Source organism: Anas platyrhynchos, chromosome 18, assembly GCF_047663525.1.
Source record: "Anas platyrhynchos isolate ZD024472 breed Pekin duck chromosome 18, IASCAAS_PekinDuck_T2T, whole genome shotgun sequence".
NCBI lineage: Eukaryota > Metazoa > Chordata > Aves > Anseriformes > Anatidae > Anas > Anas platyrhynchos.
Genome location: NC_092604.1, coordinates 7930872 through 7957251, shown reverse-complemented (window position 1 = coordinate 7957251; position 26380 = coordinate 7930872). Strand labels below are relative to the sequence as shown.

Genomic DNA, 26380 nt, shown 5'->3' with positions numbered 1-26380 from the left:
AGGATGAATGAGGATGAGTCATAATACACTTGACATTTAAAAAAATAAGCAAAACTATTTTTTTTTAAAGTTTCTTGGCTGGAGGAGAAGGAACTCCCCCATTACACAGGGTAATGTGAACTCTGCTTCTCCTGCGATGAGGCCTGAACCTCCCACGTGAATGAGACAGCGGACAACATCTGAGAGACTCCCTTGCCTCACCCAGAAACCCTGAGCTCAGGATGCTGGAAGATTTTAAATAGGACAGGTTTGTCTGGAGCAGCCACCTGGCTCTTCCTGCCAGCAGGAAGCAGCCCAGGGCTTGACTGAACACTACAAAACTGCGTTATCTCACCCTGCAAAGGGTTTGCGGTTGGAGCAGTAGGTATCATGCCATGTCTGCTCTTATAGTTGATGACACATTTCATGGAGATCATCAAAAGGGCCAATTCTGTACTGAGAGCGGCACCATGCTGGTGCACCAACCAGCCTCGATGGACTCAGTCTTTGCTGTGCTAGAGCAGAGCCACGTCTCTTTGGGTTACAGCAGTGAGCAGCGGCTCTTCTGCTACCCAGAGACAAGCTGAGTTCGAGGAAACCTTGCCTGGTTCAAGAGCTCCTGGGGACAACTGGGGTGGCAAAAGAATACAGACAACTTGACTGTCTTTAAGGGGGAATCTTTTGGTCCAGCACTCAGAGATAAGCAGAACTAGAGACACATGGCAAATAGCTTAACCAGAGTGAAGCAATAAAGTGCATTGTTGTGGGACCGGCTGCTTTTTCTTTCCATGGAACAAAACTGTTGGCCTGTTTGGAAAGGCCGGCTGTGCAGGGACAGAAATCGGAGTCCTGTTCCAAAGGCAAGGTAGCAAGCTCACAGCAGTCAGATAAAGAGAGCGATGCAAGCCCTGAACAAGCACCTGGGACCTTGCCAAGAGGAAGGGGATCTGATTTCTCTCCTTGCAAACAATGTTCTGGTCGGCGGTGCAGGGGATAATGATGGACAATTCTTGATTTCCCCTGCCAGCCCCAGGAATTCCTGATTAGCTGGAAATTCAATCTGTAAAAACTCAAATAAAACAGACAAATTGTTGGAAACTAGATCTTGAAGGAGTTGACCTTTTTGGAGATCTGATCACATGCCAAAAATGTGGGTAGAGGAGTGAAACACGAGGAGTCCATTATGTGTGTCTGCAGGAAAAAAAAAATCTTCACTTCTTATTTCTAAATAAATTAACCCATCAAAGAAGTGAGGGGATCAGAGACGAGGGCACACTGCACCAGAATGCCCTGCCTGCTGCAGACCCTTTGTATCGCACATCTTACCTTGATTCCATCTGGCCCGGGTGGTCCGCTGTCCCCTTCCAGCCCTGGTTCTCCCTGCAAGACAGAAGCAAGCAACATAAAGCTGTGCCCACACACTTTTTTTCCCTCCCCAATGCCTTCAGCAGATGATTCATGGCAGCAGGTCAGGCTGCAGCAAGAGGAGCCCAGGCCAGCACTTCTGATGTGTCCCATCCCATGCCCTAATGCTGATCGAGCTCTTCCTGGGGCAAGAGCAGCAGCTCAGCCTCCTGCTCTGTTCTGAGCTTTTCCTCCATAGACCCAGCTGTGGAGAAGAGCTCTTTCCCTGTGCTGGAAAGGGGACTCAGTCTGCCCTCATTTCACCTGGGGCTTCCCCATCCTGCTCCAACAGCTGATCTTGGTCCCGAGAAGGGACAAGAGCCATGGCCAGCTTCAGTCCTTGAACTCATCCCGTCCCTGCTCCCTCCCATGCGGCACGGACCAGCCAGTGCTGCCCTGCCTGCTGCCTCCGGGATCTGGTGTAAGAGAGGAGCCCGAGCAGAAGGTGACTGTACTCACTCTTTGACCGATGAGGCCTTGCTCTCCTGGAGCTCCCAGCTGGCCAGGATCACCCTAGAAAAAAGGCACCACAGACATTGAGATGCTGCTAATGAGTATGGAGTGCTTCCTGTTGCGCTGCTCATCTTGGCTTTTTGTCCCTGTGCTCACACAAACACCTTCAGCTTACAAGGCTGGCATCACCTGCACCTCCTGCACTGCTCGGGGGCTGGAACAGCGACACCCACCAGGACAGGGCATGGAGGAGCGGGGCTGGGATGGGGGTAACGTTCCCTGCAGCAGCCATACAGCGCTGTGCTCTGCACCCATAGCTAGAACAGCCCTGGTACCACACCAGTGTTGTGTCTTGGTGAGCAGTACTGGCACAGCACCAGGACTTCACCCAGAGCCAGCAGGCCAGGGGTGGGTGAGAGATGGGAAGGGGACATCACCAGGGCAGCTGGCCTAAAGTGACCAGAGGGATATCTCATACCGTGTGGTGTCACACTCAGCAATAAAGGGTGGGAAATGGATACCCCATTTCCCACAGTTGTCTCCCAAACAACTGCTATGTGTACTGAGGCCCTATTTCCCAGGACATGGCTGAACATCGCTCCTTGATGGGAAGTAGAGAATAAATTGTTTTTCCCCTCTCTGTGCTTCCACGCAGCCTTTACTATTTTTTTTTTCCTCTTCCTGTTCCCTTTAATTAAATTATCCTTATCTCATCCCAGTCTCGTGGAGGAGACAGCCAACTGCTCTCCAAGCCCCAGCATGACTGCAGAGGGCGGAGAAGATCCACAATCTTCGATGGGCCCTGAATGAGTGACCCGAAGGTGTCTGGAGCTGGCAGATGGATCTTGGTGACAGGCTGCGAGGCTGGGATTTCCCTCTGAGGGTACAAGGGACATGGGGCAGCTGCCTCCCATGTGTGCCATCCAAGATAACTGCTTTGCGAGGAAGAGAGCTCAGGAAATGCAGTGACAGGGGCAGAAGGGGAAGGAGTTGCGCTGTCAGGGGGCAGAGGGGTGCTTGTGCAAATCACCGTGTCCTGCTCCAGGGATGGCAGTGCAGGGGCAGCCGGGAGCACGGGAGCTGAGAGAGCTGCGCAGTATCAGGACGCCACAGACACGGTAGCTCCAGTGAAGTGTCAGAAGATTTGCCAAGGAAAACATGGCATAGGATGGGGCTGGGGGTGGGGAGCGAAGAACAGCAAAGAGGAAATTGCATTTAATCCCCACACAGAGACTGTTCACAAGCTCTCCACACAGGAGTAAACCTTCAAACCAAGCCGAGAGGGGGACAAAATAAAATAAAAACCCCTCTGAGCTGCTCTGCACAGGGATTTTGTTCAAACAAAGAGATGGTTTTTATAGGCCTTTCCGTGTGGACAAGAAGGTGCATTCATGGCCCTGGAGCAGGGCTCCCTCCCCCATAACCCTTAGAGGAGCTCAGTCCCCACATAGCTGAGGCTTGGAAACTGTGGCAAGACCTTGTCTGAGGGTATTTTACGCTTGAGACCTTCCTAAGACTCTTCTTGTTTCACATCAGAAGCTGCCTGGACCTCTGGATCTCGAAGACTCGCTTCTCTGCTCAGCTTTTAGACCTGTGAAAGAGCTGAAATTTATTGCCACGGCCCTTCCTCAGCTCAAGGCAGAAGATCCCTGGGACAGAGCTTGTCCCTGGCACTGACAGCTTCCCCTGCTGTGATGGGGCTCAGGAATTGGTAGCCAAGGGCTTGAAGTTAAACTGTTTTTTTTTTTTTTTTTTTTTCCTTTTAACCTTATCTTTATTGATTGTGCTGTCTACATTGGCTGCTGGAGGGTGAGCCTGCAATGCTACCCATCCCTGTAGGAACCAAAGTGCCTATTACCTCCCTGCTCTGACAGAGAAATCGCACTGAGGGCTTTTTCTTACCTTCATGCCAGGTTCACCTGCAAGGCCAGGTTGTCCCATTGAACCAGGCGGTCCCTGGAAAAAAATATGAAAAAACCCATTGTAACCAAGTAGAAAGCAAGATCAAAGGCATAATTCCTTTAGCAGAGCCCTCCTGGGATAGCACAGCCCTGGTTGCAGTGTAATTACTTCCCCGGAGCTGGCTCAGGGTATACAGCATCAAAGAAGCCAGCATCCCCTTGTGCCTGGTCCCTGCGGGGGCTCTGCTCTTCTCTCACGCCCCCAGCCTCCTCTGCCAGGCTCCTCTGTAACTCCTTCCAACCCTCTGCTGGTAACCCTGGCAGAGGGGCTCAGGATCCCTCTGACAGCCAAAAATGAGTGCCTGAGCTGCAAAGTATGGAAAATTAAGGTATAAAAAGGTAGAAGAGAGAATGATCTTGCAAATCGTTCGTACTAGGTGTGCAGCTGCCACTTGCAGCTTTGCAGTCGTGGGGCCACAATTCCTTAAACACCTTTGGTGCTGAGATCTATTGGGAGCTTTAATCTTTGTACATTTTCTGCTACTCCTGGTAAGAATGGGGAATGACAGTCTGGAAAGCAAGCCCCAAGATGTGACAGCAAAGCTTGTCTTTAAGGGATTTGAGGGCTTTATTTTCTTATAATACTTGCTTTCTGGACAACAATCCCCCTTCTCTTTGCAGCTAGGAATAAAGGAAAAAAGAGCATATAGTCAAAGGGAGCACTCGGCTGCACAGGGAATAAAGCCAGTTCCTGGCTTACTGAAATGGATTTGGGCAGAGGAGGGAGCAGGGTGAGTGCTGGGTTTATTAACAAATGGTCAAGTCACGCAAAGAGAAAACTCAAGCTCCAATGAAAGCAAAAATCCTGCTTTGGTTTCCCCAGCAGTGCCAGTGCAGGGAAAGGCTCCTGGAAGAGACACAGATTTGAATAAACCTCTGTACTTTCTTGGTTGGCAGCATCCAGAGAGGCTTGGTAGCAGCTTTCCAGCTCCCCAGTGTGGTTTACCACGCTGAGAGCTCGCTCCATCCAGTCTAGCAGCCATGAGAATGGAAACTTTCCTGACTCATACACTGTGCAGTAGACTGTATTAAAAGGCACCTTTGCTGCTGTTTCCACAACCAAGCGAAACCTCATGGCTGCTTCACAGCTCAGGACCTGTGGAAGGAGCTACCCAAGGGGACTGGTACCCTGGTATAATCAGCCAAAACTCTAACATTTCAACGAGAAGCAAATAAGGCCAAGACTGTAAATGAATTAGGGGCAAGTCATGGAGGCATCTCCTGCATCAGGGCACTGTTTGGCAGCTGCTGCTGCCTTGGTTATGGTGTGTTTGTGCCACTGCTTCGTGGCAACAGCAACCCAAAAAGCACCGTCAGCAGCGCAGGCGTTTCTCTGAGCTCCTTCCACTGGCTGCAGACCTCTGATGGGACTGCTGCAGCAATCCAGGCTGGCTGACAAAACTGTGCCTGGTCAGAAACGGGACTAGTGAGGGAGGCAGAAAAGACCAGTTTTTATTTTGAAGGCTCTATTTTGTTTCTGACTCTGCTCCCTGGTACAGAGGTGGTCCCTGGAGTGGTGGTGGAGCTGTGCCTGAGGTGTGCGTGCTGGAGGGTGGCCAGCTTTGCAATGTTTCTCTTGTTGTGGAGATGGGGCTGCCCACCCACCAGCGGGGTGCCCATGCGCTGAGATGAAAATGATGCTCGGGTTTCTGTCTCTCACTGTTTGCTTTGGAAGTTGGTATTCAGACTTGAGGGAAATCCTTCCTGCTCATGTCCCTGGGTGTGAAAGGTTTCACCTCGGCACCCTTGGTTCTCCCTCAGTCCTGCCACTCTCGATGTAAGGGGAAAATAAATAGGAGCAAAGACCAGACCTACCTTATGCCCGATTTCTCCCAAAGGCCCAGGCGGCCCCTGTGGTCCTTGTGGACCCTGGAAAACAGAGACACAAGGCTCTTTTCATGCAACTGTTTTCCCTTCTGAAGGGCCATCATTTCTGCAGCCTGTAAGATAAAACACTGGTTCCCTCCCACCTCGCAGCAGAGCTATGCAGTGTGCCAGAGATGGCCAGCAAGACAGAGGGATTGGTAATGGGTGCTCTGAGGCATCAAAACAGGCAAACAACAGCTCAGAAGGCCCTTCTCCTTTCTGGCTCCAACCTAGAACAACCGCTGATGGTAACCTGAAAGTGTCTGCTTAATCCTCTCCCTTTGGTCTAGGAAAGTCCCGCAGACACAGACAGCAGAAGGCCCCTCACCTTGTTTCAGTGGTCCTGCTGGCTCTCCTGCAGGTCTGTCTGCACATTTCATCTCCCAGTGCCTCCCTCAAAGCTGCAGGCTCAGTTCTGACACCGTCAGACTCCCTCCTGTTCCCACCTCAGCCCAGCCCAACTCTTCTCATTACATCTGACCCTGTCCAGACCCAACCTTGCATTTCTTTCCTCCCTTCCCCTCCAAAATCCAGCCCAGGCTGTATCCCACACTGTCCCTGGTTGATCCACAGTCCCCTTTTCCTTTCTAGGGGTCTGACCTTAACTTTCCTCAGGCCTCCTAGAACTCAAGCCACATCTTTCACATCTCTGACCACACTGTCACTTGCCAGGATGGAGATGGGAGTCAGTAGTGGGGACAAACAGACAGAGAAAGAAATGAAGTGTGTGTGTGCACAGAGAGACAGGTGGAGAGAGAATGGTGAGACACTTGCCGGGTCGCCTGGTGCCCCTTTTGCTCCTGGAGGTCCTGAAGGCCCTTGGATACCCTAGAAAAATAAATGACACCAAGGTTAGTTTCAACCCCATGGCAATCCTTCATGCTTCATAGTAGTGACATGCAGTAAGAAGAGTGGAAAGGTGGCCCTGTAAGTGTGAGACACTCCAAGTTCTTCCTCCTGGATCAGGAATCAAAATATAAGAACTTGAGTGAAAAGGAGTTTATAAAAGAAAGCACCAGTGATGGGCACTTACTGGGAAGCCACGCGATCCTGTCTCCCCAGTCTCGCCCATCTTCCCCTGTGAACACACGGTTACAGCCATTAGCAGCTGGAAATGTGCTCGGACACCTGCAGCGCTTTGGCCAGAAGCTGCAGGTCTCTGGGCACCGTGGGCACCCCCAGGGGGTTTGCACCTTGCCGGAGCTGGCAGGCACTGGGTCCCTCAGGGGACGTACCTGCAGCCCTTCTGGCCCCAGCTTGCCTGGCTCCCCCGGACGGCCCTGCAAGGCAAAAAGACAACACACGCTGTATTGGTGAAGCTCTTTGCCTCACCCCACCTGCTCTTGTGTTTTTCTGCATCAGATACCCCCACCAATTCCCTGCAGCTTTTGAAAGGCCAGGTGCCCAGCATCCTGCCCTGAGGAACACCACAACCTGTGGGGAATTTGGGCAACGGGCTGCATGACCTACATCCTTTTGAGCAAATGCTGCTTTGGAGGAAGATTTTGCTCTGGCTGCGTGGAGGACTCATTCCCGCTGGCTGGTTCTCGTGGAGCCATTGGACGGCCCCAGTTTCTGGAGGAGGATGGGACCTTGGTCTGTCCGTGGTGTTTCATAACGCTGCTAAGAGCAATCTCAGCCAAGCTGGCACTCACCTTGGCACCTCGTGACCCCGGCTCGCCTACTGGTCCATCAGGGCCTCTGGCACCCTGGAAAAAGGAAAAGAAGGAAAAATAAATTAAGAAAAAGAGGGAAAGAAGGAGGAGGAGAAGGAAGGTTCCTTTGCCACTGTAATCAGCAATGCAGCCTGGGTCTGGGGAAGGTTCCCAGCCTCCCTGCTACAGCCTGACAACTCCCACCTCCACCAGGTGAGGTTTGGGGCACACAAGGAGATGGCTCAGGGGAGCTCCACCTGTGGAGCTCCAGCTGTGGCCACCTGGAAGGCCCCTGAGAGCAGCCCTGGAGAAGCCAACCCACACCTGGCTGGGCTGAGCAGGGCAGCTCAGAGCCCAAGGCCCAGAAGTTCCCTTCTCTGTTTTGTTCTCTCTCATTTCTCACCATTCACCAGCACACGGCTCCAGAACACTTTTTATTCCCCTTTCAACTAACCACCAGCTGCAAACCAAGACCAGAGAAGAAAGGCATGTCAGGAACATCCCAATTTTCAGACACCACCTCCATGCTGATGGCTTTGCCATGCACAGGGTCACAGTCCCAGCCTTCCTGGTATCACAGAATCACAGAATGGTTTTGCTTCCTTCCTAAAAGCCCTGCTGGTTCGCCTGCCCCATAACACACCACCTGCCTCATGGTCACAATTGGGGCAATGAAGCTACAGAGCACACGGAGAAGCACAAAGCCCCTGCCACACAGCACCTTCACAACTGTCCCGAGTCCCAGGGCTAAACCTGCTGGCAGCTGAGTTCGTTACCTGCTGTTTAAGGAGGGGGCAGCTGCTAGGAACCAGGCAGGTGCTCATGCATTTATGCCTGCTGGGAGGGGAGCAGCCAGGTTGTGTCTGCTCTGGCACCTCTGGTCCTGTGCGGGTGTCCAACAGGCTGGGAGCTCTTGAGGTGTACGCGACACTGCTGGCACCCATGTGAGTATGGACTGTGAGCGATCCCAGACCCCATGAGCTGAAATTGCACAGCTCATGGCACGGCTCTGGCATCCTGCAGCATGGGATGATGTTCTTCCAGAGGGTGCTGAGCCAGGAGAGCACTGGGCTTGGTGAGAGAGCACCTGTGATGAGCATCCGAGCTCACGGCAGCAGAGCCCAAGGTGCAGCCCTCTGCATCCTTTGAACCCCAGAAACCCATGGGTCAGGCTGATGGGGAATAAACAGAGAGGGCAGGGAAACAGAGAAGTCCACAAAGGGCATAGTAAGGGACTGTATTAACACACGGCCTGTTCGTAATCAGGCTGTGATCTCAGCTGGGACTCCGAGGCGCTACTGCAATATAAATAATAAATAATAACACAGAGCGGTGCTAGAATGTAATGGTAAGAGGAATTCTGAGAGCAGGCCAATGTGGAAATAGGGAAAACAGGAGCCAATGCGCTTAATCGGGATGCAAACCGAGTGCCAAAAGTAATAAGAGCGTTAGGGAGCCAACGCGTTAGAAAAGCAACTCCAGTATGACAGGCGAAGAGGGAGACGCACAAAGAGCGGCAGTGTAGCAGCAGAAGATGGACGGGAAGCTTCGCCAAATTATTACAGCAGACAAACACTGTCCATATAAAATAATGCAAAAACTTCTACTGTGCTTGGCAAACCCCCGTGCCGCTGAGCGTACCAGAGGCGGAATAACCAAGAGCCTGTGCTGCATGCCAGCACCCCACGGCTCTCGGTGCTCTGCCTGCTCCCCGGGACGGACGGACAGAGGGGAACTGTGCACAGGCAGGGATGGCACAAGCAGAGGGGTGACACTGCCACCACGGCTGCTATCATCAGCTCCAGAGGCTGCTGCCCTGGCTCGTGCTGCCCACAAGACCTCAGAGCAGATTTTACTAACCCACGTCCCTGCGAACCGCAAAGAACAATGATATAAAATAGAAAGCTGTTCAACACCAGGGCTCCCCACAGCTCCAGCTCTGTATGTAGGAGCAGCAGGAGAGCAACACACGGAGGTTTGGGGAGCACGCAGAAGACCCAGAAAAACACAGAAACCTGCCCCAGGCTGGGAACTGGGCTGCCAAAGACAGTGGGGTGTCAGCACGTGGATGGCACCGGCACACTGCCACCCAGCTCCTCGCCCTCCTTGGAAAACAAACCGCCCCCCTTGGCTCTGAGAAGCAATCTGCCTGTTTGGGGCATTACACCTGTACTAGCCAAGACGATGGGTTGACCTGCTTGTGCAGAGGGGAAGGGTTCAACAGCTTGGCCCTGGTTTTACAGGATGAAGGAACAGGGTCCAGAGGCAAGTGGGACATGGGAACGGCAGCAGCGACCCCGCTTAGAGGCCTCTGCTCCAGGACAGGCTGCCAGGAAAGCAAAGCAGGATGCATCTCGCCCCTTCAGAGCCATCTTCTGCAGCCTGCCCTGCCCAGCCCCGGGGTTTTCCACACTGCTGGAGGCTGCTGGGTGCTCCCAGCCCTTCGGCTGGCTGGGGCAGTGTTTGCAGTATCCACGTTTCCTCCAGCAGAGCCCTGTCACCAGCATGGCAGGACCTGCCAGGGCAATCTCCCTTCGCAGCAGTCACCTGGCTAATCCCATCACAACACATCTCATCAGCCTCTGACCTGCCGGAGGAGAAAGTGACCCCGTGTTCACAAACGCATGTGGCAAGCTTCATCTTCCCCAAGCCTCCTGGGCTGAAACCCAGGATGAAGGCTTCCCCTAATTCGCCCTGACAGGAAAGGCTACGTTTAGCCAATTAGCGAAATCTTTTAAACTCTTTTTTACTGACAACACTGGTTAGAGAGGGGTGAGCGAGGTCCTGGCGGCTCTCCAGGAGCATCCCATGCCAAGCGCCGCGGCGTGCAGCACGCTGCCTTCCCCTGCGGCCCGGCTGGGCGCACGAGGGCAGACGCGGCACACACTCGTCCCGAGAGCAGGGTAAGGAGGGTGCAGAGAGAAAGCAGGGTTTGGTCACCAGCCCAGCACCTCCAGGAGCCCACTGATCACGTGTTTCACCAAAGCCAGGTGGGATGAAAATGCAGCTCCAAGGCACTGCCGTGCCCATCCCAAAGCAGCTCACCCACGGTCAGTGCAGGGATGTCCTGGGGCAGTGCCACCACGGCGCAGGAGCCACTAGACAAAATGCCACCCCTCATCCAAGTGTGGATACGTCACTGTCACAGTGTGGCCAAGTGGAAAGCAAGCAGATGACTCAGCTGGAGCTTGGAGACATCACTGGTCTGTAGCTAACGCTTCCTCCAACACTTCTAATGCTTGTCAGCCAATTAGAAAGAACAATTAGGAGCAAACCAAAAATACCTCTGCTATTTCTCTGTAAGCAACTTCTCAGCTATGCCTGGAATAAACAACTGCTTTCAGGTTTGTTACAGAACACCACAAATTCCCAGTGTTTAAAGTCCTGCAGTCAGTGCTGCTGCAAAGCAGCAGGGCTGGGTGGCAGGAGATAGCGGTCCCCCCGCACGGAGGGTGCAGATGTGCCCTTGTTGCCTCCTCTTTGCAGGCTGCACCTGGGCAATGCCTAATGCAGGAACCTGACAGCTGAATGGAAAAGAGAAATGTGCTCTGGGACCTGACAAATGCCTCTGTCAATATCCAGCATCCCCTCCAGTGAGGGTAAGATCCCGTTGACATGGACAGACACACCTTGGCCAGAACAGGGCAAGGTCACTTTACAGAAGGATTTCAGGTGTGGCTTTATGTATGAGTTGCAAAGTCAGTGCTCCACTCGATATTTTGCCTTTTGTAGAGGCTCTCAGTCAATTCCTAGGCTCCTCAATACCAAACTCCTCAGCAGAGGACGCTGGAGGCCAGGCACTGTCCTCCTGCATGGAGCTGATCAACAGAAACAGGCTTTGGAATATACGGAGATAGAGTAAGGGACTGGCAGAATCAGCCTCCTCCAAACATAAACCTTGACGTGGCTAAGCAATTAGGTTAAACGTGTGCACGGCTGTCATTAGGTGAATGTCACCCACGTGCCCAGGTGCTACAGCGAAGGGTGAGAAAGGGAAGTGAGCCTGGACTCACAAGTCCCAGTTTCTCGTCCTCTCTCCAAGAGAAGAGAGGAAGCCACGTCTGTGGAACTGCTCAAAACAAAGAGATAAGGAGGAACAACTGTCATGATTGAAAAGAAAGTTACAGTTCTTAAAGAAATTTCTTTTCAGAAGTTGTGCTTCTATCTCGACAACACAAAATCTATCACAATGTAAATACAGGCCCCCAAAAGTCTCCATTGTTCTTTACAATCAAAACCATACTTGCTATTTACATTTTCTTCAAAAGTGAAATTACTTTAACGCAGCATCCACAGAGCTCATGGAATCCACAAACATCTGGCAGAGGCTGCCTTCATGTTTCCACTCTGAATCGAATTACACCCCTTCTGTAAACGGGGACAGACAGAGCGTAATGCCTGAAATTACAACTGGGGGATCGTTTCCCCATCCTGAGAAAACCAAGAGCTGGAAGAGCAGGACAAACTAAGCAAACAAAGAATAGCATGTGCCTGGAATCTCTTCTGAGAGCATGAAGAGAAACAAAACGTGAGGGACGGAGATACAAACCAGAAATCCTCCAGGCATGAGATCTGTTGGTCCTTACAACAGCAACGTTCCCACATCGTACTCACTGAAATCTGTAGGATTTCAAAGCAATGCCCGAGTTCCTTCCCTCTGTTGGGGATCTTAGAAAGGATGCCTGTCTTGCAAATTCTGTAGGGATTGTGTTACTGTGGTTCTGGAGAGGAAACGCAGCCTGTGGCTGCCAAGCTGAGCATCTCTACCATGTGGTATGTCGTTTTGGGGATGGACATCGTTGGTGGGAGCTGCTGCCCTGCAGGATTGCTCCTGAGGGTTTGGCACCCGATCCAGCTCCATCTGAAGGCAGGTCCCTGCTGTGCCAGCCCACCTCCTGCCGTGGGAGCTGAATCCACCTTGGCTCTTGGTTTTACTAGCAAGATAATAAATATCCATCTCCTTCATCACTCCTGCCAGTACAAGTGGAGCTGAAAACGGCCCGTCAGCCATACTCTCCTTGTGGCTTAAGGACTTTAGGCCAAAAGAGATCTAAGAAGCCGAACAGGAGTTACATAGGTGAACCTCCCACGAGCCAGGAACCCAGCACTGCAGGTGTTTGCTGCTCCTGCTGTAAGGACAGGCTCAGTGCTGGGGGCTGGGAGGGGGCAGCAGGGACTCCGCTGCCCCTCTGTACGCTGGGCAGAAATGCCCAGTGCTCTCAGAAGACCCACCTCTCCAAGAGCCCACACAGCCTGGGATTCATTCAGAAGGCATTTCCCGTTCAGCTCCGTGCTGCAGTTTTACCTTGAGATATTTTCCGCTGTCCACTCAAGGCCTCCCGTGGCAGAACACCTCCAGTTTCTCATCTGTTGTGCTCACTGAGTGCCCGAGCAGCTCAGATTGTGGCTGCGGAGCAGAGAAACCTCACTCCCAGGGGACTCCCTGAGAGAAAAGCTGGGGACTGAGACCCAGGAGCCTTCCCGCTGAGGGGAGCAGAGCCGAGGAATTTTCTTCCCAGCCCCACGCTAAAAGCTGAACCCTGATATGCATCTGCTCAGCTTGGATGTCTTTGGTGTCTGTCTAGCTGTGCTTTTAAAGGTTACAGCAGTTCCAGGGTACATAACTCTGTGGTTATAAAGCTTTCTAGCTGGTTATTCCATTTCCTTTTGCCAGTCCCAGCTACTTGAACGGAGTATTAGCTCTGGTAGAGGGAAACATTTCGCTGTCCTGAATTCCCCAAGCAGGAATTGCAGTAGAAGCAGAGTCTGGGGGTGGGTAAAATGTTTAGTTTACTCCAGCCTACGTCTTTGAAAACAAAACATGGAAACAGATATCACAAGATCCTTGGAGGGAGAAATGCAAAATATGTTGTTGTTGGGGCCTTCAGCAGAACCCATGTGTGCTTGTTATTAATACTTTGTAAAGCAGCTGGACAAAGGGAAAAACAACCCACAGCAGAGATGCTCCTGCAACGAATGTCCTGCTGAAGAAGAAGAAAGATTGAGGAGCTCAGTGGGACATGAGCTGGATGTCACAGCCAGGAAAACAAGCAGCTTTGGCAGGTCTAGAGGTCATTCTGCTGTCGGCTGTCACCCAAATGGAGCAGGAAGAGCCACAGATGAACTGACACTGAAATATTCATCTGGTGTAAGGAGTACTCGCAGCACTGTCAGCAATGCTACCCTGTGCTGAGCTGGGGGCCTGCTCTCCCTGGGCAGAGCACGGATTCACACATGCTTCATGATGTGGCACTGTTAGATATGCACAGATAAAATCAGAGCCTGTGTTATGGGCTGGAAAATCACACGGGAAGACAGGACGTGCTTGTACCTTGCAGCACCGACAGCACACAGCACACCTTTCTGAAACCATGCACAACACTGCCAGAAGGTGTGACTGCATCCAGCGAGGCTCAACGGGGAGGCTCTTCTGCTCCTTGTCAGCCCCATTTCTGCCAGCCTCGACTCCTGATTCTATTTCTTAGCACAGCATATCCTGCTGTATCTGCGTCTGGTTAAATCACACCACACCTCAGCTGCTCACTGTCCCTTGGCAACAAAGGCACCTTGTCGGTCCTTTACCTGCACCCCTTTCCCCAGCTGGGGCCCACCCTCAGATGACTAAATCTTTACCATCCTCCCCAGAAGCATCCATAAACCCTGTCTGACATTGCAGGTGGCTGGAAAGAGGGACTGCTTCCACGACAGACCACACTTGGACACTCTTCTGCTCATCCCCATCACTTGGTATTCGCGTCCCTGGTAAGACTTGCTTCAGTGACCCTTCTACACAGCAGAAACACAGCTGAGGAGGTGCTGCCACAACCACTGCTCATCTTCACACCCCCAAACTACTCCACCAGATTCCTCTTCCAAAGGCTGAAAGAGGAGAGGCGTAAAAAATCCACGGGAAGCGCTTACCCTGCGACCCTTCATCCCTCTGGTTCCTGGTGCACCGCGGACTCCTGCTGGACCCTGGGAGGGGAGAGAAAACAGAGTGAAGCTGCAGGAGGAGGCAGGCAGCACCGGGGGTGAGACCCCACGTCCCTGTGTGATCCCCAGGGGACACGGACACAGAGCCTGGAGCAGCCACTTGGCTCCCCGAGCGCTTGCCAAAGACATGGCCATGTTTCCTCATCTGTAAATGGTCTTTTTGTGAACTCACCGATTGCCTCTCAATTATCAACATTTAGGCCAAGGATGCTGGCTGAGGTTTGTAAGCTTAAGTATCTGCAGCCTGTTGTCTGTGTAAATGGTATGATTTTAAGAGAAGCTGAGCATCCAGAATTCCCTCCAAAACTATTAAAAGCAGCTGTTGCTCGGTGTCAGTACAAAAAATAATAATAACCAGGATGTGCTTTTCAGTTGTCCAAAATCAGGCACCTCATTGTAGGTATCCAAGTTTGACCTTTTCAGCCAAACTCCGATTTTATTTTCAAGTAACTGTTGTGCTGTTAGTGCTGCACAAACATTCATGCTGGCAGACAGACTAATTTCATTCAGACTGTTGGTGTTGAGGGTGATCCTGTTCATCACACCCTTACAGAAAGGCTTCATGTTGTCATTTATCCTGCATTTGTACACGTTTGATTCATTAACACGCATACAGGAAATACAGAAGAAAATTAAATAGCTATTCCTCTGTTCAACACGTATCAGTTTCAAACACTGAATGATGTGTTCAATTAACAGGACTTATTTCTACATTACAACTTGAATAACCCATATTTGAAGTTGGTGCCTTTCTGCTGTCAGAAAAGAAAACCTCAGAATGACACATTACATTCTTACTCTCTCAAAAATTCCACATCAAGTTTGCTATTTATATATTCAGAGCTTTTGCCAACTGTCAACCCTGCAAGCTCCACCAAGGCCTAGAACAAAGTTGGACTGTGATCTTCCTTCTGCTTGTACCACTGCCGCTAATAAAGTTCTTGCTTTTGGAGCCGAGTTATTCTGCATGGCATGTAAACCCAGAATACAAATGCTTTGCTGTTCGCACTCAAAATGGAAATGTTAGTTTATGGTAACTATATTTGTAATTATAGCAGATCTCAGTGTTGCTGGTGAGGTCAGTAGTGACTGGCACGGAGGAGCAGTAGATGTGTCAGTTGCCTGTTTTATGCAGATTTTTATGAAAAACACATACTGAAATGAAATTCTTTGTTGGCATTTAGAATATCCTCCTGTAAATCTCAGGCTATCCCAAATAGTCATCCCAATGTGAAAAAAAAATGAGCACAAAAAGATTAATTGTGGTGGCAAAATTTTGAGGGGAGCAATTCAATACCATGCTCAGAATTTCAAGGAAGTATTTTAGGAGATGAGTGACCTTTAATATACCTGTATGTATACATCATTTTCAAAATTACAAATTAACAGCAAAGATATACCACGATGGTGAGAAGGAAGAGAGAAAATAAATTCCCAAGCCTCAGTGAGCTGAAATTAAGGGCAGATTTTCCTACCATTGCCTATTCCTTTGCTTTCCATTCACCCCCTACCGAATTAAGCAGCCATCAGGGCTGCTGAGGCCCACTGGATAGCTTCATCTCCAAGAGTTTAACAGTTGATAATAAACAACAACACACCACAGGTCTGGCTTCAGAAGCAAATAATGAAGGGTTGTTTGGTGGAGAAACAGGCAGGAACAGCTGGAGTTAATAAGAGCGGGGATTTAATATTAGGGGATTATTTGATTTACTGGCTTTGCGGGGAAGTTTGACTTACTGAATTACAACTTTTTAAATGCAGCCTTGGAGGAAACATTTTGCTTGGATGAACCTGTTGGTTATTTGCCTGCAGGAGAACAGGGCACCGAGGGAAGCAGAAGGACCTGGGATGGTCTCAGCACCCAGAGCTCTGCAGGGAGGTTTCGTCATCCCTGGTCAGAGCTGATGTCCTTTCCCATACTGTTGTCCCAGTGAGACAAAATTCAGCCCTCACCAAGGGTACTGGTTAGGGGTACACTGGGCAGTGCTTCAGGGCTGAGCTCTGTGCCACAAGGTCAGTGCAGAGCCCAGCTCTGCCCAGGACGTTGTCACGGCCTCTCTAGTGCCTACAGGCACGGAGCCTGCCGAATTCCCTGGCCATCCCCAAGTCACAGAGCAGCTAATGTGCTAAAAAGGGATATCTGAAGATATCCATCTGCCTCCTAGACTTCTGTCAACAGCAAGTGTAAATGCTGCCATGAGGGGCCAGGAAGCAGCTCACTGCTGGGGGCTCTGATTGTAAAGGGACTGGCCAGTGCTGTGTTGCTGTTCCTCAGGTAGGGGCAGGTCACCCCAGGGCGCTGCTTGACCTCAAATCCTTTCCTTCCATCGTCACAATAGACACGCAGCTGTGAAATCTGTCCCTAGCCAGCAGCTGGCTGCAGCTGGTGTGCCCAGAGCATCCCTGAGCTCACTGCATTGGGCAGAGCTGCCACGGGTCTGGAGGCCAAGCCTTTGGCACTGCCCATCTCACTGCTGTGATCTTCCTCTCAATTAACCACAACGTGGGAATTCACACGCTGAGCAAAATCTGTTCCCCGTTCCCACCCAAAGCTGCCTTCCTGCTGGTTCCAGCACACAACGTGCACTGCCTTCACGGGGCGGCACTCGTGCTGCTGGGAGAGCTGGAGCTCCACCTAAACAGAGGCTGTGAGAAAATGGAGCCAGAGTAAAATCTACCTCCTCACCAACTGCTTGCTCCAGCCCCAGCTGTGTGTGCACCAGATGAGCAAATCCAGACAAAGGGCACATCTGGGGGCTGCTGCTCAGCTGCCCTGCTCTGAGAGCGCACGAGGTCTTGTTCACAAACTGTCTTTTGAACTCAAACCAGCCAGGACACGGTTGCTTGACTCAACCCATGAACACCCAGGATATAGGATGCTGTGTAGCACTATGAGGAGGTGATAACCTTTACTTACTGCTGGTCCGGGGATTCCAGGAAAACCCACTGCTCCTGGTATCCCGGGGTGTCCCTGAAAGAAAAGAAAGAAGACATGCCTGGTGTTAGTTACCAAAATCTGCTCAGCTGTTCTTCCCCCAAGTGAGAAGACAGAAAACGAGGCAGTGCTGGCTGCCTGCAAGGTTTGGCAGGTCTGTTATTTGCTGGGGCAAAAGAGCTGGGGCACACATGGCAAATGCCAGACCATAAAAAACCCAACCTCAACTCTACCAGCAATATAAGCAACGAGATTTTCTGAGCAGCCCAGAACAGAGGGGGCTGAATTAATGTGAAAATCCATCTTTGGGTCTTGTGCTCTGGTGTGCAGGGGGTGCATGCCGGGGCAAGACAGGATCTCACTACGTCCCCTCTGTTAAACTCATCAACAAGGGGCCCCAGAGAGTGGTGCAAATGGCAAAGCAAAGCAGCCTGGCTGTGTGTGCAGGCAGCCCCACATCTCATGCTGGGATGTGACCACCAGAGATTGGAAATCCCTGCCCCCAGACCCTGTCTGGCCCGTAGCCAGAACATTTGGGAAAAGATAATCCTCGGGGTGCCTTCGGGTGCCATAGCACCTGGGAAGTTCCTCGTTATCTGTTTGATGCAACAGGTCCTCAGCTGCTGGGAGACGCAGAACACACATGGAAACCCAGTGTTACTGGTGAGAATGTTGAACAGGAGTGCTGGGGAGAGGTTACACCTCAATAACCAGCCCACAAAGGGCCTCCTCCATCCCCCAGATACAGGACGAGTTTGCAGCTATTCTCATGTAACCAAAAAAACAGAAGCAGCACCCTTTGCTAGGACAGAGGGAGTGGCAGCAGCAAGAGCGAGAGAATGCAGACTTACTCCTTACCATCGACCCCTTGACTCCTGGAGGGCCTGGGGGTCCCACTGAGCCACGGTCACCCTGCGAGAGACAAAAGTGCATGGGGAAGGGTGAGGAGTTGTGTTAATGAGCATTCTGTGCTGGCTGCAATGGGGATGTAGAGCAATGCAACAACTGGAAGACCCACAGATTGCAGCCTGTGCAGTCAGATTTCCACCAGACACTTCCAGTATAGAACGCTAAACATCCTCCGTTAGGTACCCACCTCATCAGGGTGGCTAAAGGACTACAGCAAGAATTAGCTGACCCTCTGTGACCCAAGAGATGAGACTTTACTATTGACTTCAAACCACTGAAGGACGAGAATCGAGCCACCCACTCAGGACCACCTTCGAGTCCAGGCAGTGCTGGGGCTGGATCCCAGAAGAGCTCCGGCCCATCCCACCCACGGCCTGCACGTCTCTGTTCGGCACTACCCCAGTTCCTGCACGTCCTGCCCTTTTCAGAGAGATGGATTTGAGAGCTGTGGTCATGAGGGGCTTGCTGAGAGCAGAGAATCATGCTGGAAAAAGGCAGAGAAGCTGTCTGGGACTGATGGCTAGTGATTTCAGGAGATCATAAGCATTTGGGGGTCCCATTCTGGGGCTCACAGTGGGACCGCAGTGCAAACAACGATCTGGAGGCCTGTGTTTATGAGGGATCCGGAGCTGGATTCCTCCTTAGCCCAGCTCCTGCCCTTTTAAAACACCAGTCCTTTTAAAACAAGCCACCATTTGGCATTAAAATCAATAACATACACCCCCAAAATTACTTATTAATTCCAAAAGTCCTACTTATCCCCACAAACAGAACGTCTCACTTCTCCAAGGACATCCTTGGCCCTTCAGCTCAGCCAAGGACAGGGGATGAGGTGTGAGGCTCCGCGAGCACCACCGCGCCCCCTGATGCTGTGGGCAGAGCTCTGGCTATGGGATGTCAGCTGCTGCTTTTTGGAGACTGGCAATTCCCACCACGAATGCCTGTGCCCTGTAATGCACCGGGAATTAGGTGTGTTGTGTTTGTGTGCTCGGGGGGATGAAGAGGAGGAGTTAGCAAATGCTGCCAAGGAGTTTACGCCCAAACTCTGACCTACCTTCCAAGAGCTATACTGTAAGGGGAAATATTTTCTGGGCTCTGAGCATCTTATTAAAAAGCAAGCCCCAGAGTATGTGTTGTCACCAGTTGGCCCTTGTAAACCAATGCAAGGCTTTTTTGTTTTCCTGTGAATGTATGGATTTTATTAAGTCTGTATTAACCGTATTGTTCTCTTTGATAATCTTTGGATTCTACTGGCTTCGGTCTTAAATTTTGCAGCTCTCAGGACAGAGATTGCTGACTCAGCTCTGTCTAATGAAAGCATATTTCCCACTTCATTTAGCTCGCAGCAACATAGTAAGCTGCAGGATGCTATGCCAACTGGAGGCCTGGTCGAGGTTTTGATTTGATGATAGTTATTTTTGTCATCTCCAAGTTTATGTTGGTAAAGGAGAAGTCTGATAGAAGTCGCAGCTGTACTGAAGATCTCCTAGGGTGGATTATAAAAGGACAGCCCGGGTTTGCTTGGACACCAGTGTAACATCACTGCGTTACAGTCGGTCTGCAGCTAGATATAGCTCATGTGGTCAAGGCATTGGCACAGAATAGGGACAGATGTGATACTGGAGTTTACTGGAGTGGGAAAAAGGTCTTCCCATGTCTCCTGCCTGGCAGACCTCATATTTCCCATTCAATTCAGATCTGCAGCTGCCACTGAGACCCACACAGAGCTCACTCAGGCACTGACTTTCTGCGTAACCACCTTGGACACTTCACAGATGCTTTATTCCTATGCTTTCCTCCTGAAAACGCAGCCCTCATCACGTCCTTCCTTTTACTTCTTGTGTGCCTTGGCAGTTTGGACTGAGCCTGCTTCTGCTACTGCCCCACCAGAGGAGAGCACAGGGCTCCCCAGGGCTGCTGCAGACAAGCAATAAAAAGCATTTGCAGTGAACACAGCGTAACTGTCACAGAGGCTTGACATCATTACCCAGAGGACAGGGCTTGAAGTAATAAAAGAGAGCGAGCGAGCTGATGTGCGGAATGCATCATTTTATGCTCTTTACTATCTTTATGGCTGGACTGTGAATAATTAAGGCACCAATGAAAACCAGCACTCTGCAGCTGAAATATAATGAATGACATAGATGATTTGTCTTTAAAAGCTACCCCTGAATATAATTTTACACTCTAATAGGAAAGGAATTAACGGCCATTTGCTTTTTATGGAAAATAAAGTCATTTTTTTTCCTGGAGGAAGCATGTATCTGTGCTGTACACAAGAGGGCACCAGCCCTTAGCAGCGTGCCCAAGGCTAGCACAGGGCAGGCAGACAGCATGGTCCTTGGTAAATGAAAAGTGAAGCATTTGGACTGGCCTTTGCTCTGATACATGGCTGTGCTTTTAGATGATTTCTGCACCTGGGAATTTGGTGAGCCCTCCCGTCGAGAGCAGGCTCAGCCCTGGTCCTGTGTGACCCTGTTAGCAACACAGCCTGGGCTTGTGAGCACATCTCTGCACGAATCCATCTGTAACCTAAACCCCTCAGACCTCTCCTGTGACCAGGAGCACAGGGCTGACGGGTCCTTCGTCTCCAGGAAAAACAGAATTGACTGTCAAATACAAGCCTTCTGGCAGATTATGGATGAATACAGCTTAAATAATCGGTGTTTTCAGAGAAGAGTTGACAGCATCTCCTTGGAGGGTAAGGATACTAATTCCTATGCAAAATGGGTGACTTGTGCCTGGCCCACGACTTGCTCAGACACCCTGGATGTGCTGCTTTCCCAGCTGGGTGTTACACTGACATGACAACTTAAATCCCTTCAATCTTCCCCCACCCCAGTCTCCCTCATCCTGCAACAGGAAGAGCAACCAGCTCGTTGCAAGCAACCTTACCTTTTCTCCCACTATTCCAGGCTCCCCTACCGGACCAATGAAGCCCATTAGACCCTGAGGAAAGAGAAAAGCACCGTTAATTCTCAGCTCTACTTGCTGCAAAAGTCAACGATTTCTTTGGTCCACCTTGCTGGCTGAAGCAGCAGAGCATCCCTCGAATGCAGCTCAGTAATTCCTCCTGGCTACCAGAGCGCACGGAGCTGCTCCCAGCCATGGGAACGGCTCACTCCACAGCTGGCTCTGCTTTGGGCGCCAGCTGGAACGGCAGCACGAGGATCTGCAAGAGCCACAACACACGCTATAGGGGATGAGTTAAGCACGTTTCGTAGAAAGGCCGAGTCCGTGGCGTGGCTTTGTTTTGCAAGCATTTCCCCAGACGTCAGCACAGCTTCCCCAGGAGCATCGATAGCGGGAGCTGCTGGGTCGCACTGAGCTGGGACTCACCGTCATTTTTACCGCTGCACTGGCTACGTTTCCTCTGGGTTAACTGAGCCACTTCAGACCTTCGTGCAAACTAATTTTGCCTTGGATAGTATCATGCTGTTGGGACGCTAGTAGGAAATAAAAGTCTGAGGACACAGCCAGAGGGGCCAGCAGGGCAGCAGACCTGTCCCACTACTCAGAACATATCTTGGAAAAAAAAATCTAAACAGGATTTGTCAGCATTTAACAACATTTTGGATAACGAAGAAAAACACAGAACTGCTTTTAATTAGGGAGATGGAAACAAGCTATCTCGGGCTAAGATCCCTGAGAAATGGTGTACAGCACCCTCCCCAACAACCCCAGTGGGTTTCTGGCTCTGGGGATGCAGAAGAGCATCCTCTCTGCCACTGCCGGCTCTCCCGCTACGCAATTCCCATGACCTCGTCCCTAGTCTCAGCAAGGGTCATTGGGAGATAGCTATCTATATTTAGTTAGTCCAGTGAATCTGTAACTAAAGGGATTCGCTTCCTGTTGAAACACTTCCTAACCTGCCCACAGCTGGCAGGGTGCTGTCGGTTCAGCCATGCCTGGGCTTGTTTGACTTTAGGCAACATCCTGACGGCTACCGGGAGGTGGCTGCTGGGCACGTTGGAGACAGGGGATGGATTCTCCACTGGTACTTCTCTTTTTAAAAATAATTCAAAATCTTCATAATAAATTGCAAGTTCTTCTGTTGCACTTCAACACCAAGGAGGTTTTCAAATGGCACCCTCAAGAAAACATCCAGAACGAACAAACACAACGGGGGGAAAAGCTATACCTGCAAAGCAACGCTCTGGAGTGTGGTTCCAGAAAAGCGGGAGGTTTTCACCCTGTTATCCCCTTTCTAAGGGGACAGCAAGAAAAGAAGCAAAGGTTTCCTTGCCATACTCCTGTTTCTTTGCTTTCTCCATCCCCAGCTGGCCCAAGATATGCGTGTAGTCTGTAGAGGAGCTCTGTGCAGCTGGTGCATCGCTGTGGCTGTTCACAGCAGTGCTCTGATGGTGCAAGGTGCTTCAGAGGAGCTACTCACAGGTTGTGCGTCTTCCCCCTGCCACCAAAAGCCTCTTTTCCATGAAGTTACGCTCACAGCATAAAGCTGTGTCATAAAATACCCTCACTGCTATTCCCACGTGTGAGACCCAGCAGTTGTATTCAGAGACATAAACCACGGCGAGGGTCACTCTCCAGTGCCTTTCAGAAGGAGTGACTTCTGATAATAGCTCCGAATGTCAAGAGTCTTCGTGCATTAATGTTCTTTGCATGGTGCAATTAAATGTTGTCCTTTAAACCTCAGTGGAGCTCCTCCCCGAGGCACACTGATGGCACAGAAGCATCCCTCCCTCGGACGCCCAGCTGGCTGTGCCTCTTGCAATGAGCAGCCACGCGCTTCTGTGGAGCCATAGAGCTCTTGTCAGGCTCTGCATGGGAGCAATATCCAGGTGAGAAGCATTTGGAAAAACTCATGGGAGAAGGCAACGAGTGCAGAGCCTGGAGTTAGATGCTTACATTAGAAATTCATCCAGGGATGATGTCCCAGGCAGCTGCTGTGCTGCAATGGAAATATTGACTAATCACAGGAAGGCACCAACTACCAGGAGAGCTCTGCTATCCCGCCAGGGGCTCCATGTCACCAACCCTTCCATCAGTACTGACATCGTCTTTGCTGTGTCTGAAGCTGCAGCAGACCCAGTGCACAAGTGTGCTGCTGTGGCCAGGCTTCACGGAGTGAGAGCAAAGCCGCGCTCCACCGAGCAGCAGATCGCCCGCCGCAGGAACCCAAGGGACAGCAGGCAAACCTGCAGGATCTGCATATGCAAGGTTGCCACTGGGTGGCATTGCTAAAGGCTGCTGAATCAATTATCCCTTTAATTAGACACAAGTGCGGATACATAGCTGATAACTGCTTCAAGTTACTGAGGTTTTCCATAGCCCAAGGCCACAAAGTTGGCAAATGCTAAGGCAGAGGGGAGGATGGAAAAGCAATGAGATGAAACAAGGAAATGTATTGCTAAACAAAAAGGAGATAAACAAAAGAAGCAAGAAATAGTAAATATATTCATTTCCAATTTCTCAAAAACCTGCAGACATCCCTCTCCTTTCTCCCTTTAAGAGAGCAAAGATGCTCTCTAAGATGTTTCTGGGGTACTTAGGTCGGTCCCTACAGAAGAACAGAGATTCCCTGCTCCTGCAGCAAATGTTGTTACCAGTCAGAACACGGCTGTTCCAAAAACACTTCGCAGGGGCTGGGGTGCATCCAAACTTGTACACCCAAACTCAGGCTTGCAGGCTGGTACTTCTGACACACTGTCCGTGGCAGCATCAGCTCCCACCCTGAAGTCTCTCAGGAATCTGGGTCATGAAGCGAGATGTACTGCTTGTGCTTCCCGGCCAAGCTGGTGGTGCTCTCCAGATGGCATGCAGAGCCCTGATTGCAGCACAGCAAGCGGCCCACGAGCCCAGCACCCTCCCGAGACCCCTCTCTCTGTCACAGATGTGCCATTTGTTAGCGCAGCTCGGGCAGAAAGCTGCCAGCACTGCCAACGCAAGCAGGGCTGAGGCAAATGCTGCACCTGCTGTGTGGGTAAATGGATGGAGGGGGAGCGCAGCCAACATTTCTGGCCTGGTTTTCACTCCAGAAACGGGGAAAATTCTGCCTGTTCTGGTACATTACATTGCTGCTCCAGGGAAGACATTGCTGCTCCCTGCGTACCGAGGAAGAGGAGCATCCCATGGTGTCACTGTAGCCAGATGGAGAGCAGGGACCCTGAGACGTGGACAGGTTTCCAGCACGGTAGCTCTGTGGTGTTTGCAGCCAATGCTGGCTGCTCAGGGCTGGATTAACCAGTGCTGCTGTCTGCAGGCAGACAGAGCATGGAATAGATACGTCTAGGCAAAATAAATCTTGGTAAGTTATTGGGACTCTCTGAAACAAGCGGGGAAGATCGGGTAACGATATCCTTCACTGGCCAGAATGGTACAGGTGATAAAGGGAACATACGCAGCAGAAGATTTAGGTTTTAAGAACCAGAAAAGTCTTTGGCAGCAACCTTTAAATCAAAGTGTGTGTGAATTATGGGCGTTACACTAAAATGGCTGTGGCATAACATTTTTCCCCCGGTTCTCAGGGTTGAAAGAAGCTCTACATCAAACATGACTGCAGGCAGATTGCGTAACGATGCACGTGAAGTCCTAGCAGCGGTGGCTGCCCTGATGAAGGGCCACAGTATACAGGAAGGAATGTAAAACATTTGTACTGGATGGGGAGTTCAGCATGTCGCTCCTGATTCAGTTGCTGTACTCCCCAGCCAAGGACATGGCAGAAAAAGGATGGAGATTGTTAAAAAGTTGCTGGGGGCTTGGGGGACAGAAAGGGGGGGGACCAGCAGATTGTAATTCCTAACTCCTGCCTGGTTTTCCCCATTTATTTTCAAGCCCTGTCATAATTAAGCCCCCCCTCTTGGCTGCATCAACAGAGAGCAAGTCAGCAATGAGGCCTTGCATAAATCATAGCCCATTTGAGAGGAACAAGCGAACGGCGAGCGCAGCGTGAGCAGGGTCTCCCAGGGACGGCACCGCCAGTCGCTCCCAGCAGGAACCGATGGTGGCCTTTCTGTTTTACTGGTTCGCTAGAACTCAAAACAAAACAAAGCAGGGACAAAGGGCGGGAGGGAATAAATGTACAATCCTCCCATTCAGATGAAAGAAAGGGAAAGTAAAACAGTAAATATCGCAGTTTAAGGGAGGACGCTCTGACCCGCAAAGAGGAGCCACGCGGTTTAACCCTCTGCACACCACAGCTACCCGGGGCCACGTCCCTCTGGGAAATGGGTGACGGGAATGTGGTGACATGTGGACATCGTGCCTGGTCAGAGCAAGGAGGCTGCGTGCCCTCACGTGCCCATAAAACCCTGAATGGGAATCCCAGGGAGGTCTGCAGCTCAGAAAGAGATGCTGGAAGGAAAGGTAGTGGCACTGGGAAGGCGCTGCTGTGAGATGTAGGAACATCAGTGAATTCCCTGCTTGCTTCTCAGCGACCCATCTGACCCTGTTCAAGTCAACTCCACGTCAGACCCCACCTGCAGAGCTGATATCACAGCACCTCCCTCCTCGGTAAGGGTGTTGCAAGGAGAACACACGGAATAGAGAACCGACAGTGCTCGTTTCCTTTGACAAATTATTTCAGAATAACATCTGCTGTTGGGACAACATCCTTCTTGCCTGAAGGAAGAAATACCCCCCAGATGAGTGTCTGCCTTCCCTGCAGGGTGTGATGGAGACACAGATGACCACAATGTTGCCATGTTTCTTGGACGGGAGGAAGGATTCAGAAAGCTGTCCCTGCCACGACAGAATCTCATTCCCACTAAGGATGTTTGTCAGCCTTGGCCTTTTTCAGCTGGCACAGGTCTTCACTGATATTTTCAGCCTCTAGTGCAGGGTGCTGCTTCTCCTGTAGGGCTCTCTGACCTTCAGGATGGACACTGAGGTGAACTCCCAGCTCTGGGATGGGAAAGCTGGTGGCCTGGACCAGTGGCTCCGTGTTCTTCATCATATTATTCTGCCTCTATCCACTTGCAAGGAAGGGTTAAATCACACATTTCAGGGTACAGGAGGGGAGATTGCAGCTGGACTTCTTCCAGCATTTGAAGACAACAAGCATCTTATGAATGAATTTTCCCAGCCAGCATCCTTGTGATGGAAAAACAACGTATCAGGAACTTCCCTGTGCCTTAAAAACTCAGCTCCTCAATGAGAGCTCAAGTGTCTGGAAACACTACAGGAACTCCCACGTTAGCTTAAACAGGTGTCCGTACGAAAGGGGAGAGAGCTGCAGTGAGATGGATGGCCGGTCTTTTCTCATG

At 51.0% G+C, this 26380-nt stretch overlaps 1 protein-coding gene across 4 annotated transcripts in view; it reads right to left on the bottom strand.

The window, feature by feature from the left end:
• COL27A1 (collagen type XXVII alpha 1 chain) overlaps window positions 1-26380 on the bottom strand; it is a 153728-nt gene that overhangs the window by 35203 nt on the left and 92145 nt on the right. For all 4 annotated transcript variants that reach the window (XM_072025311.1, XM_038188066.2, XM_027470675.3 and 1 more), the window contains 12 exons: window positions 21051-21104; window positions 18105-18158; window positions 17229-17282; window positions 14240-14293; window positions 7319-7372; window positions 6899-6943; window positions 6697-6741; window positions 6438-6491; window positions 5613-5666; window positions 3739-3792; window positions 1843-1896; window positions 1306-1359 (listed from right to left, as the gene is read on the bottom strand). In XM_072025311.1, the coding sequence (XP_071881412.1) occupies window positions 1306-1359; window positions 1843-1896; window positions 3739-3792; window positions 5613-5666; window positions 6438-6491; window positions 6697-6741; window positions 6899-6943; window positions 7319-7372; window positions 14240-14293; window positions 17229-17282; window positions 18105-18158; window positions 21051-21104 (630 nt within the window). The remainder of the gene's footprint in view (window positions 1-1305; window positions 1360-1842; window positions 1897-3738; window positions 3793-5612; window positions 5667-6437; window positions 6492-6696; window positions 6742-6898; window positions 6944-7318; window positions 7373-14239; window positions 14294-17228; window positions 17283-18104; window positions 18159-21050; window positions 21105-26380) is intronic.